The sequence below is a fragment of the Phocoena phocoena genome, chromosome 4 (genome assembly GCF_963924675.1).
Source record: "Phocoena phocoena chromosome 4, mPhoPho1.1, whole genome shotgun sequence".
NCBI classification, from domain to species: Eukaryota; Metazoa; Chordata; class Mammalia; order Artiodactyla; family Phocoenidae; genus Phocoena; species Phocoena phocoena.
This window is the reverse complement of record NC_089222.1, coordinates 58,660,167-58,676,029: the sequence shown is the minus strand read 5'-3', so window position 1 is coordinate 58,676,029 and position 15,863 is coordinate 58,660,167. Positions and strand designations below refer to the sequence as shown.

Genomic DNA, 15,863 nt, shown 5'->3' with positions numbered 1-15,863 from the left:
TTTCTCATCTGTAAAATGCAGAAAATGACCTCATAAGGTCATTTTGAAAATAATGTGAATAAATGCAGTTATTCAGCATAGTGCTCAGCACATAGTAAATGCTTAATAAATGACAGTCATTATTTTAACTCTTACTCATTTCATAATCTTTACAGTAATCATTTTACCTTGTGGAACTTCTCCAGTGTTTACAAAAAAGGACTCTAAGGAATCTGAGATATTGCATCTAAGAAAAACGAACATGTGTATGTATATACATTTTAAAGGAACGATTTATGGCTAAAAAACATGAAAACGTTGAACTTTGAGATCTCTTCACTGAAAAATTGTTTATTAAGGTGTTAATGTTTTATATAATTGGTTCAATATTTATATAATTTAAAATTCTGAGTTGCCCTTGAATAATCCACATATCTACAATACTCACATGTATATAAACTACATATTTCCTGATATTTAACATAGACTTCTCTAACTTCCATTTATCAGACAAATAAAACATTAATCTTTCAAAGCTACACCTTTAGGAGTTCACAAATTCCTATTTCTTTGAGTTTTTTTTTTATTATACTTAAACATTCTTAAAAGAGGAAGCTGAAAGCCCCAAACCAAAAGCCTTAATCTGCCTTTCACAATATGTATGTGTATCAAATCATCATGATGTACACTTTAAATATCTTACAACTTTGTGAATGACACCTCAATAAAACTGGAAATAAAAATGAAATCACACACAAAAAAGCCTTAATCTGAACCAATGTTGAGAAATGGAGCAACGAATAGGATCTTTTATTCATCACACAGAAAAAATACAGAATATATCTAGTAATTTAGTATTGCCTAAAGAGAATATACTTTGTATTTAGAGAAATAAAAGATTAGTTGTCAGGAGTTGCTTTTGCAGAATGATCAATAAGTGTCTTATCAATGGTCAGATACTGATACCAGGGACCATCGCCTCTTGCACGCATTAGACTTCGTACTTCCAGCTCCTTTAACCTGTAACAAACAGAATGGTGATGTTGTGACTACAGCATTTCCAATTATAAAGTTAATGAATTATCTCCATAAAGAACAACAACTTGAGAGTCTTGCTTTTATGTAAAATATAATGTCCCTCCACAGATCCATATGTATGCATATATCTGATATGTACCTATAAGCAAAATTTGGGACTTATTTTGGCTTTTATTATCTTGCTTATGTAGTTAGCCAATGAATATTGCTTTTAATCACCCAAGCGTCACTTGAATTGATAATCAATTCTCTCCTCCTGTCCCTGCTCTTTGTCTGGACAGATCACTTTCACTTGAATAGTGATAATGCATTTCCTGTCTTCTTGCCTTTTAAATGTTAAGAGAGTCATTTACAGAACGCCTACTATTATGACCACATACTGTGCCAAGTGCTAGAAATTAAAAGGGAACAAGCCTTCCTGGAGGAGCTCACATCCCCTGTCTATACTGGCTGCCGATCACCGTTAGGACAGAAAACTTCCTGAAAGAAGAGACGGTAACTTATTCACCAGCCACCAGCATCACACTGAGCCTGGTCAACATTGGACAATCCATATTTGTAAAGAAAAGAAAAAAGAAAAACCAGGATTAAGAAAAACATTCTCTGACTCTAAGATCTACTTATTTGTCCTCATCCTTCTTCACAAACTGAATAATCTCTATTTTAGAAAGATACTTTCCTTCTTCCACAGCCAAGCCTTTGCACAAAACTACCACGCATTCCTGGAATAATCCCTTCTCCATCAAGCCTTTTACTTTCCATTTTTATAGACTACATACTAACTTTTTATGACTGGAAATCTGTCACAGTTAAATTATTCACTTTATTAACCATAACCAGTTTACCAACCCTATCTATGACAGATAATATACCTTTGTGATAGTGTATATAAGAGAATACATTTATCTTTTTTTTAGGATTAAATATCAACCTTTTTCTTTTCTACTCTTTATAATAATCTAAAATGCAAGTAATTAATATATTCATCACAGGGGACTGGTTAAATAAATTATTGTTCACCCATATAATGGACAACCTATGCACCTGTTAAAAAGAATGAGGGAAATCTATATATAGTAACATGGAAGGAGAGGACAGATATATCATTAGCTTGAAAAAGCAAGGTATAAAATGAGTCTGTGTGGCATCTTCCCATTTCATTAAAAAGCAGAGAAAATCATTTGTGCTATGTATATGTACACATGTACGGAGTATTAAAAATTCTGGAGGACCAAAAATAAATTATCTCTGGGGGAATCAATTACGTAAGACAGTCTCTTTCTATTTTATACCTTTCCTTTAAGCTTCAGTTTTCCAAATACCTAAACATATATTTTTAAAAATGTGTAGGTACTCCCCATTCCATTCTCACACTTGCATCTTTCTTTTAGGAGTAAAAGTCAGGGTCCTATTTTAGTTTTTTAAAAAATATTTATTTATTTAGGCTGCTCCAGGTCTTAGTTGCAGCACACGGGATCTTCATTGCTGCGTGTGAGATCTTTTTAGTTGTGGCATGCGGACTCTCAGTTGCGGCACGCGTGCAGGATCTAGTTCCCCGACCTGGGACCGAACCCAGGCCCCCTGCATTGGTAGCGCGGAGTCCGACCCACTGGACCACCAGAGGAGTCCCCTGTTTTTATTTTTACTTTGCTTTGTTTTGAAATTGTTTGGGATTGTTATATGTCTAAGAAATTTTGTAATCTGATGTTTTATCAAAGGTATATGTCTGAAGTTCAAAAACGTCCAAAGCTAACTAAGTATGAGGCATAATGCTATTCCATGCTCTTAAATACTTAATGACAGTTCTATATGGTAACTACACATACATGTAATTACATATCTACAAAACAAGCCAATCATATGTTCATTTAATCATTTAAATAGCTTTCAATATCATAGCAATTTTTGTAAACTACAAAATTAGAGCAGAATGAACAGAAAGCAGATCAATGGTAGCCTGGGGCCAAGAGTAAGGGATGGGGATTGATTGAAGGGACAGGAAAGAAACTCACTAGGTGATCATAATGACCTCGATAGTGGTGGTTACAGTTATATATTTTGTCAAAACCCACTGAACTTAATGGGTACTTTTGATTGTATGTAAACCTCATTCCAAACACCAAAATAAATCTCAGAAAAGATCATATTTAAAAGTAGAAAAAGAAAATATGAGTGAACATTAAAAAATAATTTTGGGGCTTCCCTGGTGGCGCAGTGGTTAAGAGTCCACCTGCCGATGCAGGGGAGACGGGTTCATGCCCCAGTCCGGGAAGATCCCACATGCCACCGAGTGGCTGGGCCCGTGAGCCGTGGCCCTGGAGCCTGTGCTCCACAACAGGAGAGGCCACAGCAGTGAGAGGCCTGTGTACAGCGCAAAAAAAAAAAAAAAAAAAAGTTTGGACTTGTGTATTTACTTATTTTATTATTATCAGAGACCTATATATGACACAAAATTCCAGAAGCTAAAGAAAAAGACTGACAAGCTTGACAATCATTAAATGAGTAAATATATTAAAAGCAATTAAAGCATCAGTACACAGTAAGTGTTCAAAAACATATTAGCTACTACTGCATTTTTGTTATCTGAAACATAAAAACACTAAGTTGCAAAAAAATTCTACACTGTCAGAAGACAAATGACAAGCTAGGAAAACATATCTGCAACAAAAACAGAAGAGGCTATTTTAATCAATGCACAAATTAATAGAAAATGGGCAATTTATGAAAAAGAAATATAAACAACCAATAGATATATGAAAAAATACTCAACTTTGCCAAAAAATACAAAATTGAAATGATGAGATAACATTTTTCAACTGTCTTATCAGCAAAAATGTTTAGGTTTGATAAATTCCTTTACTGGGAAAGGTATGGAGAAACAGAATTATCCTGTATTGGTGACAGAAAAGACCACTGGTATAACTTTAAAGAAGAGTTTGACAAAAGCTATCTAAAATTTAAAGCATAACATTTGGTTTATCAGTGCCACTGCTAGGAATTTATATTCCAGATACACTGAATAAATATGGAAAAATATATGAGGATATTCACCACAGCACAATGTATAATTGTCAAAAAACTTGGAAAGAGCCTAAGTACCAACAATAGGTCCCCCACCGGTTAAAAAAATTAAGGCACTTCCATCCAGTGCAGCCATTAAAAAGAATAGAGTATATGCTATTACCGAAAGATCAAGATACAATTGGCCCTATCTATCTTCGGAGGGCCAACTGTTCTATGCCATTTTATATAGGGACTCGAGCATCCTCAGAATGGTATCTACTGGAGGTCCTGGAACAATCCTCCTCAGTTACCAAGGAATGACTGTATATTTACATGAAAGGAAGACAAGGTACAGAACAGTGCTGATAACAGGATTCCATTTGTGTTAATATATTTTGTAAATGATATATAAAAAATATATTTTTAATGCATAAAATATAAGAGATCATTAAATAGTAGTCACCTTTAAGGATGACACTGGGTGTAAGAAGAAAGGAAATTGGGTGGGGAAGGGGAAGGAGAGGGCTACCTTGCACTTAAAAGTCAGGACATTCCAAAAAACAATTCTTTTTAATCTGACAGATATTATCTCCTAATAGCCTTCTAGTCTCCAATTCATAATCTCCTCTCTAAACAGGCTAATTCTTTCTCCATCTTCACCGTTTTACACAGAGCATCCTACACTGTTGAAATAGTTTTATTAAATTTCTTCCTGTGGTTTGCAACTGTAGGAAAGGATTTTCTTCCCTGCACTCCAACCTCTGCCCTTTTTTTTTTTTTTTTTTTTACCGTAATTCAGCTTTTTCAGCTTCAACTTGAAGGACAGCCATTGTTCTTTCATAATTCTTTTCAGGACTATCAAAGAAAGTTCGGGCAATCCATCTTGATATAGGATGCTACAAGAGAAAATGTGTTTAAAATTAGTGTCTGAAAAGTACTTTGCTTTTGCAGTTTACTATTCTCCTAAAATGACCATCTCAGGTAAATCAATAACACTTTTATGTATCAACCACTTTATATATTTTTCAAATAATTTTAATTTGTTCGGTAGATACTACCTTTGTCCTCATTTATAGATGAGCAAATTTCACAAGGTTGTACAGTTACTAGGTTGCAGCATCTGCACTCAGGCCAGGTCTGTCTGACTCTAAAACCTGTGCTCTTTCCTATTATACTACACTATAAGTATCTTAACTGGCAGATTTTGGAGCCAAACCTGGGGTCTGGTGATCTCAAAATGGTGCTCTTTCCACCAGTCAGCCAAGATAAACTAATTATATGGCTTACCTTAAGATTTAATAATGAAGTATTTCTTTTCTAAAATATAATTCATTCAGATAATAAAACATGATAAGATATACTGTAATCAAGGCCATCTCACTAAAACACTTGTAAAGACAAGTAACAGAATTAATTTTGGGTTTTAGTAGCCATGACAGTATGGTAAAATGACTAATTAACAGTGCAGGCTCTGGAGTCAAGACTGCCTGGGTTCAAATACTGACCCTATCCCTTAGACAGAGCACTTAACCTCTTTTAAGCGTCAGCTTCCTCATCTCTAAAGCAGAAATAATAATAGTACCATTTACATGGAATGAGATAGTATTTTCAAAACACTTATCATAGTGCCTGCTACACAGTGGGTGTTCAATAAATGACAGCTAGCATTAGTAACAGTACAGTTTTCCCTATGGCATAGAACATAGGATAAATTCTGACTGTTACTCTCTAGGTTGAGAACACAGTGCAGAGTCAGTCTTTAAAAAACCATAAAGCTTAAGGTAATAAAACAATGCAGAAAATTACCAAAAGTTACTTATAAAAAGTGAGCACAAAATGTATCATTTACTTGTTATAAAAAATTGAATACAAAACTATACCACAATTGCTAAATTAAGATATTAACCAGTACATTGACAAGACACCTAACTGAAAATAACTTTCAGTGACCTATACCAACCTTGAAATATTCCCAGTGCTCTGGGGTATAGCCTTCTGGAATTTCTGCTAACTCAGCTTCACCTAATAAGAGAAAACAGTGATATTCAACTTTAGTATCAGGAGTTTATAATGTTAATTCTTCACTATTTAAGTAAGAAACCAACCTCTTGTGATTTTAAAGAACATTTTGTTTTGTAGCAATGAAGATATCTAATATTTTAAATTCACTTCAAGCTGGTGGAAAATCATTCATTAGATAGTTTTTAGATGTCTTCTATGTGTAATGTATTGTATATAGGCATTATATGAGGGTTCTCGTTTTGTTTTTATATAGTGTAAGAAGATATAATAAAAGACATACTATTCCTCTGGTTTTCCTTAAACATCCTAGACAAAATATTTAGGATTCAAGATGTTAGAAGTACTGTGAGCAGAATTTCCCAGGAGACCTAATAGTTACTATCATTCACAAATCTATTCTTTCTTGGAAGATTATAACTTTATATGTTCCAGGATGGATAAAAAAAGTTCTTCCATCCCTCAGCCTCTTTTCCACCTCTATCTCTTTCTATTTTCCTTATTCAGACTTCTCAAAGCTGGTTTTGGGAAATGAGAAAGAGGAAGAAGACAGGCCTTTTATGTGGCCTATAGAGTCAGTGACCTTAAAGGTTTTTGGAGAAAACAAAAAGTTAAAAAAAGAACCACTGTGTGCTACTGCAGATTAAGATTTGGTTATTTTAAAATAAATTCTCATGTTTATGTTTATTTTATTATTTGAAGAACTTTCCCTTATAATATCCATAATTCCTTTTTTATATTAATGTACACAGGTTTTAAAATTTTACTAATTTAGTTGGTGGGGGAGATACTTACCAATGAATACATTCACCAGAGTTATGCCAATTGCTACTGGAATCCCAGTCAACAAAATGTAGAATCTCTGTTAAGATTAAAAAAAAAAAAGTTTTCACATAACCATTTCCTAACTCCTTTCCTCACACTCAAACTGTCCTCATTACATGATTTCCTTATATTTCTTATAACATAAACTTGCCAAATTGGAGATGCTGTATAAAATTATTTATTTCTGTAATTTTCTTTTGCTCTAGCTTTTAGATGCCTATATTTAGTGTCAAAAATGAAAGAAGAAAGCAAAGACTAATTGTATAAGACAATATATATTTAAGTGATTTTTCATTTTTGGTTAAAGCAATGTCATAAAAGAAATTTTTATATTAACAATAAAAGTGTAAGAAGATGAGGGTGATTTCTGGAGTTTGAGTTGGTCATCACAAGAAAAGTAGGAGCTCAACCATGGAGATGGAGAGGGCATTAAGCACAATGGACAGGCAAGGGAAGGTCTAGAGGGCAGCCAGTGGGTCACGGCTTTAGGAACAGTGGCAGAATCCAGTCTTCCACCTTCTAAGTCTCTACTTTTCTTTACAGAGTCTTGAGATACAAACATGCAGTCAATGCCCTGCTTCACTCTCTGAAATCAAAGTTCCTAAACAACAAAGAAATAAAAAATCATATCCCAAAATAATGGAGTTACATATTTAAAGAAGTCCTTCAATGAGTTCTTTGTTAATTTAAAGAATATATTAGTAATATAAATAATTATCCCCAAATGAATCCATTTTCAGTTTTATAATTTATAGATTTTTCTTTTGGTCAGGGAACACAGATGATTTCAAAACACCATAATCTTGAGAAGAAAGGAATGTTTCAATTTTTACCTCCAATATGCATGAATTCTCTTTTTGAAGAAGGAAAGGTTCACTAATTTAAAAATAAATTCAGGGGGCTTCCCTGGTGGTGCAGTGGTTGAGAGTCTGCCTGCGATGCAGGGGACGCAGGTTCGTGCCCCGGTCCGGGAGGATCCCACATGCCACGGAGCAGCTAGGCCCATGAGCCATGGCTGCTAAGCCTGTGCGTCCGGAGCCTGTGCTCCGCAACGGGAGAGGCCACAACAGTGAGAGGCCCGCGTACCGCAAAAAATAAAAAAAATAAATTCAGTAACAAACCAGACCTTACTACTCAATCTCAACATTTTTTTGAGAAAAGGAATATGAATTTACAAAAAAAAATCTTTTATAAAATGAAAGATGTTTTCTAAATAGGAAAAAAATTTCCTATTTATATGTAAAGAGTTTAGTTCAACAAGTTTTAACTCACCATTAATTTCAAAAAACGTCTGTCATAGAATCCAGAAGGCTTGATGATAAACAGTCTTTTCCCATGGTCTCCACTGTGTCGCACAGGAGCTGGAAATATTAAATAACCCTGTTATATACAAGGTTTATAAGGATATACTGTTATATTTTGAGATAAAAGTCAGACTATACGAAAATGTACATGCATAAATGTTTAATATGAATTAAAATAAAGCATCCCGGGGGCTTCCCTGGTGGTGCAGTGGTTGAGAGTCTGCCTGCCAATGCAGAGGACGCAAGTTCGTGCCCCGGTCCGGGAAGATCCCACATGCCGCAGAGCGGCTGGGCCCGTGAGCCATGGCCGCTGAGCCTGTGCGTCCGGAGCCTGTGCTCCGCAGCGGGAGAGGCCACAACAGTGAGAGGCCCGCGTACCGCAAAAAAAATAAATAAATAAAAAAAAATAAAGCATCCCTTCCAAAAAATATATATACATATATATATATGATTAAGATAAAAAAATACATGCTTCTTTATTTGAGTACTAAAGGCAGGGAATACTAGGATATCTTTAAACAGAGATTGATGTACTGTTCTAAACTACAGCTCTCCTCATTTTTATTCAACATATTCATCAATATTTTCATCATTTTTATTCATCAATATTCAAGATATTGATATTTGTTGAATAAATATCTAAATGATTATTTGAATTTGTTTCAGTAGCAGGCAGGGAGATCAGATACTCTTGGTGGGCTACGTACCTTTGTTTACCTCTGCAATAAATATTTGTTAATGCTGCAAAAGAAATTAATTTAAATTGCGTCATATGATGAGGCAATATACATTAGGGACTTGATGCAAAATAAATGGAAAGATATTTTTTCAACGTCTCTCTAGCAGGAATTTGAACTTGTTCAAAAGAACACACTCTAATATGTCTTGATAAAATCCCTTTATGAGCCATTTCTTCTTTTTTTTAGTTGATATAATAATTTAATAATTATTATATTACATAATTTATTATAAATTTTACAAAAATTTATATTTTACAAAATATATTACAAAATTTTACAAAAAATTTTTGTAAAAAATAATTTACAATGTTGTGTTTGTTTCTGGTGTACAGCAAAGTGATTCAGTTATAAATATATATATTCCTTTTCATATTCTTCTCCATCATAGTTTATTACAAGATACTGAATATAGTTCCCTTCGCTATACAGAAGGACCTTGTTGTTTATTTTATATATAGAGTTTGTATCTGCTAATCCCAAACTCCTAATTTATCCCCCTCCCCTTGCTTTCCCTTTTGGTAACCATAAGTTTGTTTTCTATGTCTATGAGTCTGTTTCTCTTTTGCAAAACTTCATTTGTATCATATTTTAGATTCCACGTATAAGTGATATATAATATTTGTGTTTCTCTGTATGACTTACTTCACTTAGTATGATAATCTCTAGGTCCATCCATGTTGCTGCAAATGCGTAAGCCATTTCTTATTGTAAATATCCTTCTCTTCAAATCCTCTCCCAGACGGTATTTAATCAAGCCTTGCTGAAGATAAACTGAGGCAAAACTCTCACTCTTGGATCTGCTTTCTATGCGATTTCCCTTTCTTGGAAGTCTGGAAGGACCACTATGGCCACTCTAAGCCCTTTCTGCTAAAAGCAGGAAAGGCTCTAACATTACTGAGAAACTGAGGGTTACTATGCTTCTGCTCTGTAACCGCATTCAAGGGAATTTCCCATGAGTCATTGCCGAATAAAAAACTAATTTCCCATTAAAGGAATTTTAATCATAATAGATGTCAGAAAGATTTGTATCCTTTGTTCAAGCTTAAATGTCAAGAATGACCTCCCCTCTCCTGAAATCTATTCTTTAGGCCCAGGTGACATCTCATCCTCCAAGAAACCAACATGCTTCCCAACCAGATGAGAGCTCTCCTACCTCTGAACTGCTGTATATTCTACTGATGTGTAAACTTGCTTTCCCTGCCCCCACTGAAATATAAGTGCCTCGAAGGCAGGAACTGTCTTAAATTTTGATACCACCTGCAGCAGCCTGCAATGAATTTAGAAGGTTAATTCACAAGAGAATTAGAAGCTGGCACAAGTTTACTAAGTATAAATCATCTACTAAGGCTTCTAAAATAACAAGAGAATTTGACAAGGTAAGTATGTATTTCTGCAAATCATTTGAAAGATACAATAGAAATTTCTGTGGACTAGATGAAAAAAATGGGCTGGAAAACAGTACAAACCACTCATTAATTCAATAAATATTTCAGTGCCTACTATGTACAGGTCTTATGCTAGGTCTATAGTATAAGAGGGATTTAGATTCTGCTGGGAGGAAAAAATAGATAATTACAAATCTATATTGTAAAAGACAACAATCTTTGTTGTCTATAAGGACAACAAAGGAAAGAAACAGGATGTAGTGTCAGAAAAGAAAAGGCTCAGAAGTAAAGCCCCTCTTTAGACAGGCTGGTGGAGTTGGGGAGGTATGAGGAAGACACATTATAAACTGAGAGAAGTAGCAAGTTAGAAGAAATCTGTTATGGGTAATTGGTTGATTGATTATACCCAAAAGGTGCTCATTACTTAATGCAGTAACCTGCCAAAGGGCTCTCTCACAATTTCTATGAATGGCCTGAGTGTGGTGGAGATGGTATTCCTGATGATACAGAGCTACTGCTACAAGAGTGGCTACTACACTAATGATGAAATAGGATCCCCCCCAAAGTCCTCCTACACATTTACAAAAGGCTGAATCTAAAAGGATTAAGTATAGTAAGTGGAAAGTCCTACTTGAACACTCCAGAAGTTTAGTGGCTCACAAACTTAAGAAAAGTCACTGGTGGGAGTTCCCTGGTGGCCTAATGGTTAGGATTCTGGGCTTTCACTGCCATGGCCCAGGTTCAATCCCTGGTCGGGGAATTGAGATCCCGCAAGCTGCGTGGAGTGCCCAAAAACAAAAAAAGAAAAAGTCATTGGTGTCATGTGGATGTGGTTACCAAAAAATCCCAAAGGTAATCCAATCTTAATCTGATGTACCAGAAATACAGGGTCAAAACAGAAGGAGCCCTCCACCTCCATGTCTTACCAGACCTGTGGAAGTATGTCCATCCCAGAGTACACTGTTTTAGAGGGACAATCTGGAGCACGTCCTAAGTTAAGCAACCAACCTGGAAATTGACCTACTGAAACTGAAAGAACTGAAGCTGACTGGCCTACAAAAAAGAAGTCAGGATAGAGACCAGAGAAGTGCCTTTAAATAGCTGAAGGCTGTCCAATGACAAAGGCTTACACTATTCTGTGCTGACCTGAAAGGAAGAACTAGGATCAATGTGCGAAAGAGAAATTTTTGGCTTAATACAAGGAAGAAGTTTCTAACAATTTTAGTGGTTGAAAATAAAATTGGACTGCCTCCCCAGTCCCCATTATGGAGTTATTCGAGTATCACTAATGGAATGTAACAAGGATTAGCATACTACAGGGGGTGGCCTATAAGATTTCTAAGGTCCTTTCCCTCAAAGAATCTGAATAGATGGCCTCTCTTAGAATAAAAAGACGTACCTTTCCTACTGATCAATCTCAATGGTTTCCTTCCAATACCAAGAACTCTTTCCTGCTTTCAGGTCTTTGCACTTAACCTTCCTCTTTGCTTGGAAGCTTTTCCTCAGGCTCTTTGAATGGCTAGCTCCTCACCCCATCCTTCAGAGGTAAGATCAAATGTTACCTCCTCAAAGAAGTTTTCTCTGACTACCCTATATCCACAGCTGGTATCCCACTTATTCTCCTTAATATCATTTGGTTATTTCCTCTAGAACGATAAGCACTAAGCTGAATCATTCAGTAGTGTATCTCCAGTGCACTTTAGTGTCTGCCACATGGTAGGAACTCCATAAATACTGTTGAATTTACATTTCTTAAGTAAATTTAATATTGGTAGGGGATCTTTCTTTAGTCCCTGAAAGTAAATCTTCTCTGAAGAGACAGTATACTCCCAACTTTCCCTTTCAATCAGACGGACAGACAGACACACACAGAGAGAAACACGTAAGGATTAAACTCTATGTGGGGTTTTAGGGACAACTGATTACAAATGACAGTATTAGTAGATGTGGAAAGTGTAACAAACAAAAAAAAACTATGGAAGAAAGCTTGAGCTGGCTGCATTCTAGCAATATTAAACAGTTAGTAATGTGAACTTCTTGCTTTCTTTACATATAATTACCCTACTGTTAAACAACAATTATTCATGCCATTAAATGTGTTAGGTAACTGTTATACTATTAACTGTTCTAAAGGATATTTCATAGCACTAAACTCTTTTCAAACTTCAGAGCCTTCATGATTTGTTGTTGTAGTAGGGCCATCTGCTTACAATCTAAAATTATTAGCGTGAACATTGCTTACAACCAGGTGACTGCCAGGATTTCTGGAACTCAATCCTTCTGCCACAAAAATAGGCATTTTCCTCCACTCTCTACAGCCTGGAATGTCTCAATTAAGGTACTCAGTAATTACGTGGAACTAAGGTTTCACTAACCAATTTTTTTTAATGCAAATAACTTCAGGAAAGTTATGCTTTGGACAATTGTGGTACTTGTGAGGATCAAATAAGATAATATCAGATTTTTTTGTGTCTCCAAGACAACACCCAAAATTGGTCATTTTCTTTCCCTCATTCTCAGACCATTCCCAGTTAATGGCACCACCAACTCAATTACCCAGGCTAAAAAATCTCAGTCATCTTCCTGTGCCTCATTCATCAGCTGTCAAGGCCTCTTGATTCTAAAATTCAAACTTTCCATTTCTCTCCAAGACCTTTTCACCTCAGTGGCTTAAGAAATCAACATGCCTGATAAGCCATCCAATATTCAGAAGCATCTTCCTAAAACATACTACTGATGCTGCTCTTCCACTAAAATACTCTCGGGTGCCTACAAAATCGTTAAGATACTTTGGCTTTGTATTCAGTCCCTCCCCTAATTAGGTCCTAACTTCTCTTTTTTTAACCTTCTCTCTCAACACCTACCTATCCCAAGAGCCCCATATTCAGATATATCTGAAAACACATCCTTTACTTTTCCATCAATTGCACCTGTTAAAACTATCCCTAGAATCCAGTTAACATGCCTCATCATCCATGTCTGAATTAAGCCACACTACTTCGTTTAATACTCTTCTCAGGTTTTAAAGCCATAATTATATGCACATCAGCCTTCAACATAAAAGTTCTCTGCAGCTGAGGGGAGAACTTAAGCTTATTTCTAGAATCCCTTGATATTTGACATTTAATAAGTAATTAAACAGAATACTTTTATCTGCTTATTTTCTGAGAAAGGTTTTCACTGAGAGTGATTGATGATAACATGACAGTACTAGATGTTTAAGGTGAGACCACAGGGCCCTGTAGAAGGTAATGCCCAGTGCTGTAGATTTTTCCCACTCACTCTTTACCACTACCTTTGAGGTAAGTTAAAATTATCACCCTCTTTTTAGAAACAAAACAAAACAGTTCTTATGGTAAGAGACAAGTTCATTCAAAATGACATTTCTAGAAAGATGCAAAATTATGCAGAAACACATTTCAGGGTTATAAATATTTGTCAGTGGGAAAGAGATTAGTTTTATTTTATTTCCGTCAACAGAAAATAAGCACACTTGTAATAAAATCCTCTTTTCTTTCTAAATCCTCTTTTTTAACGATGAAGAAATGCAGGTTTGGAGCAATTAAGTGCCTTCCACTTAGCTTCCCAGATGTGATGACCCAAGCTCACAGAGTTACTAAACTCTGGAGCTAGGATTTAAACCTAGGCGGTCTATATCCAGAGGAAACAAAACCAGACAAAGGTTCTCTCCTCTGTTGGATCTTACGTTCTCCTAGAGGCAGACATAAACAATAATATAAAACAGATTACAACCTTTCATTCCACAGTGATAGATTAGGTTTCACATGCAATATACCTTTGAAAGCAGGTACACTGCTGAAACACAGTAACCTCACTATAGCTATCACATCCTTTCCTGCTTCCAGTGGAAAGGGTGTAGATTACCTGCGAGGATCCTTCCAGAACTCCAATGGGGAATAGTGTATAAATGGGATCTAGGGGAGAAATTTTACCTCAGTTTATCTCCAGGTAGGCATGATTAAGTACTATGGGGGGAGGGGGTATTTGAAGAGGATATTTGTAATCAGAAATGGCTTACAAAGGAATTTTATCAAAGAATGTAAGCACATGTAGTTTTGTAACAGGTTCAAATTCCTGCCAGAAATTTGTTCAATGCCACTTTTTTTCCTTTCCATTTTTCCAGCAAGTCCCTCATGGCATCAGTGTATAATGCCTCATCATGTGAAGTGACATAATTCAAATTAAATTGGGAGAAGAGCAGTAAACAGAAAAAGATATTTTTAAGTTGGAGAAGAATCTTTTGGGCTTTAAATTTCACTTCCTCTGTATCTACTTGTATTGCATAGGACAAATCGCTTACAGTATATTTTTGATCAAGAGGATTAAATGAATACCTTTAATATCTTAGAATGGCGCCTGGCACATAATGTGTGCTCAATAAATGTTAGCTCCCATTATTATTATTCACTTAATACAGTAGTGCATTATTTTTGTAATAATTGAGTCGCAGTTTCCTCATCTGTAAAATGGGGTAACACTGTACTCACTTTGCAGAATCCAAAAGGGAATAAAGCAGACTGAATACAAAGCATTTGATGCTTTGCTATTATGATTATTCATTCCCCTAGAGTTCAATCCACAGTCTCCAAGAGGCTCCAAATAATCCTCCCATGACTGCACTGACTTTCCTAAGACCTAGGAACTTTTTCTTCATAGGTCCCTTCCTCTCTAAGAAGACATTAAAAATAATTATTTTATGATTCCGTTGATATAAAACGAATACAATTCAGGCTGGATTCAGCATCACATATGCATTAACATTATAGCCCTTTTCCTTCTGATTTTAAAAGAAATTTAAATTAAAACATTTTCGTGGACACCTAAAAGTATCATGAAGGCACTGTGCCTAGCAGATGAGTTAGCCCTGAGCCTCTCCACCTGGCCATATATCAGTATTATTACTTAGCATCATTGGGCTCCTCAGCAACATGACTTCCCACCTTGTGAGATTAAAACGTACCGCAGGTGGAACATACAAAGAATCTTGGTGCCTGAGAGACATGGGTCTCAGCTCTTTGCCTTTCTAACATCAGCTTCATCCGCAAATTACCACCAACAGGATAGGTGAATGACAAAGCGTCTCACAAATTCTAATTAATTACTTAAACACGATCGATTTGATTACTCCAGGAAAACCCTCAGTCTCCTCACATAGCCCATGCTCCGTCTCTCAAGTCCCAAGTCCTCAATTTCTCCCAGCTCTCTCCGGATTCCACCAAGGTCACCCGGGAAGAGTCCTCCATCTCTCCTCCCGCGTTTCCTGATAGCGCTTTCCCCCAAAGCCAGTACCCACCGACAGTCTTCGGAAAGTCACGGGTGAGGAAGCCCCCGAATACAAGTCTAGTGTCAAGGCGGCGGCCAGACAGAGCGGCCACTGCAGAGACCGAAGCCCGCTGTAATAAACTCATGGCCGCCATGGCTACTACGGGCAAGAGAAGAGCGGGCAAATGTAACGGGAGCCGAGAGAGCCAATTTCTCAACGAGGGCGAAGCCGGAAAGTGGCCATGTTGAGTGAGGGCAAAGCCAATTCCTGTTCTCGTCATCCGGTC

General features: G+C 36.2%; 1 protein-coding gene across 2 annotated transcripts; it reads right to left on the bottom strand.

Moving 5' to 3' along the window:
- Positions 1-314: 314 nt before the first annotated feature.
- On the bottom strand, positions 315-15,752 carry NDUFB5 (NADH:ubiquinone oxidoreductase subunit B5). Of its 2 annotated transcripts, XM_065876376.1 has the most exons (6): positions 15,608-15,752; positions 8,137-8,225; positions 6,835-6,901; positions 5,981-6,042; positions 4,810-4,916; positions 315-999 (listed from the first exon to the last, which is right to left on the bottom strand). In XM_065876376.1, the coding sequence occupies exons 1-6, from the start codon at positions 15,729-15,731 to the stop codon at positions 879-881; spliced, it is 570 nt and encodes a 189-aa protein (XP_065732448.1). In that variant the 5' UTR covers positions 15,732-15,752; the 3' UTR covers positions 315-878. The 2 variants fall into 2 exon arrangements, with proteins under 2 accessions (XP_065732448.1, XP_065732449.1); XM_065876377.1 differs by lacking the exons at positions 6,835-6,901; positions 8,137-8,225 and having other exon boundaries at positions 772-999; positions 15,608-15,731.
- Between the last annotated feature and the right edge of the window lie 111 nt (positions 15,753-15,863).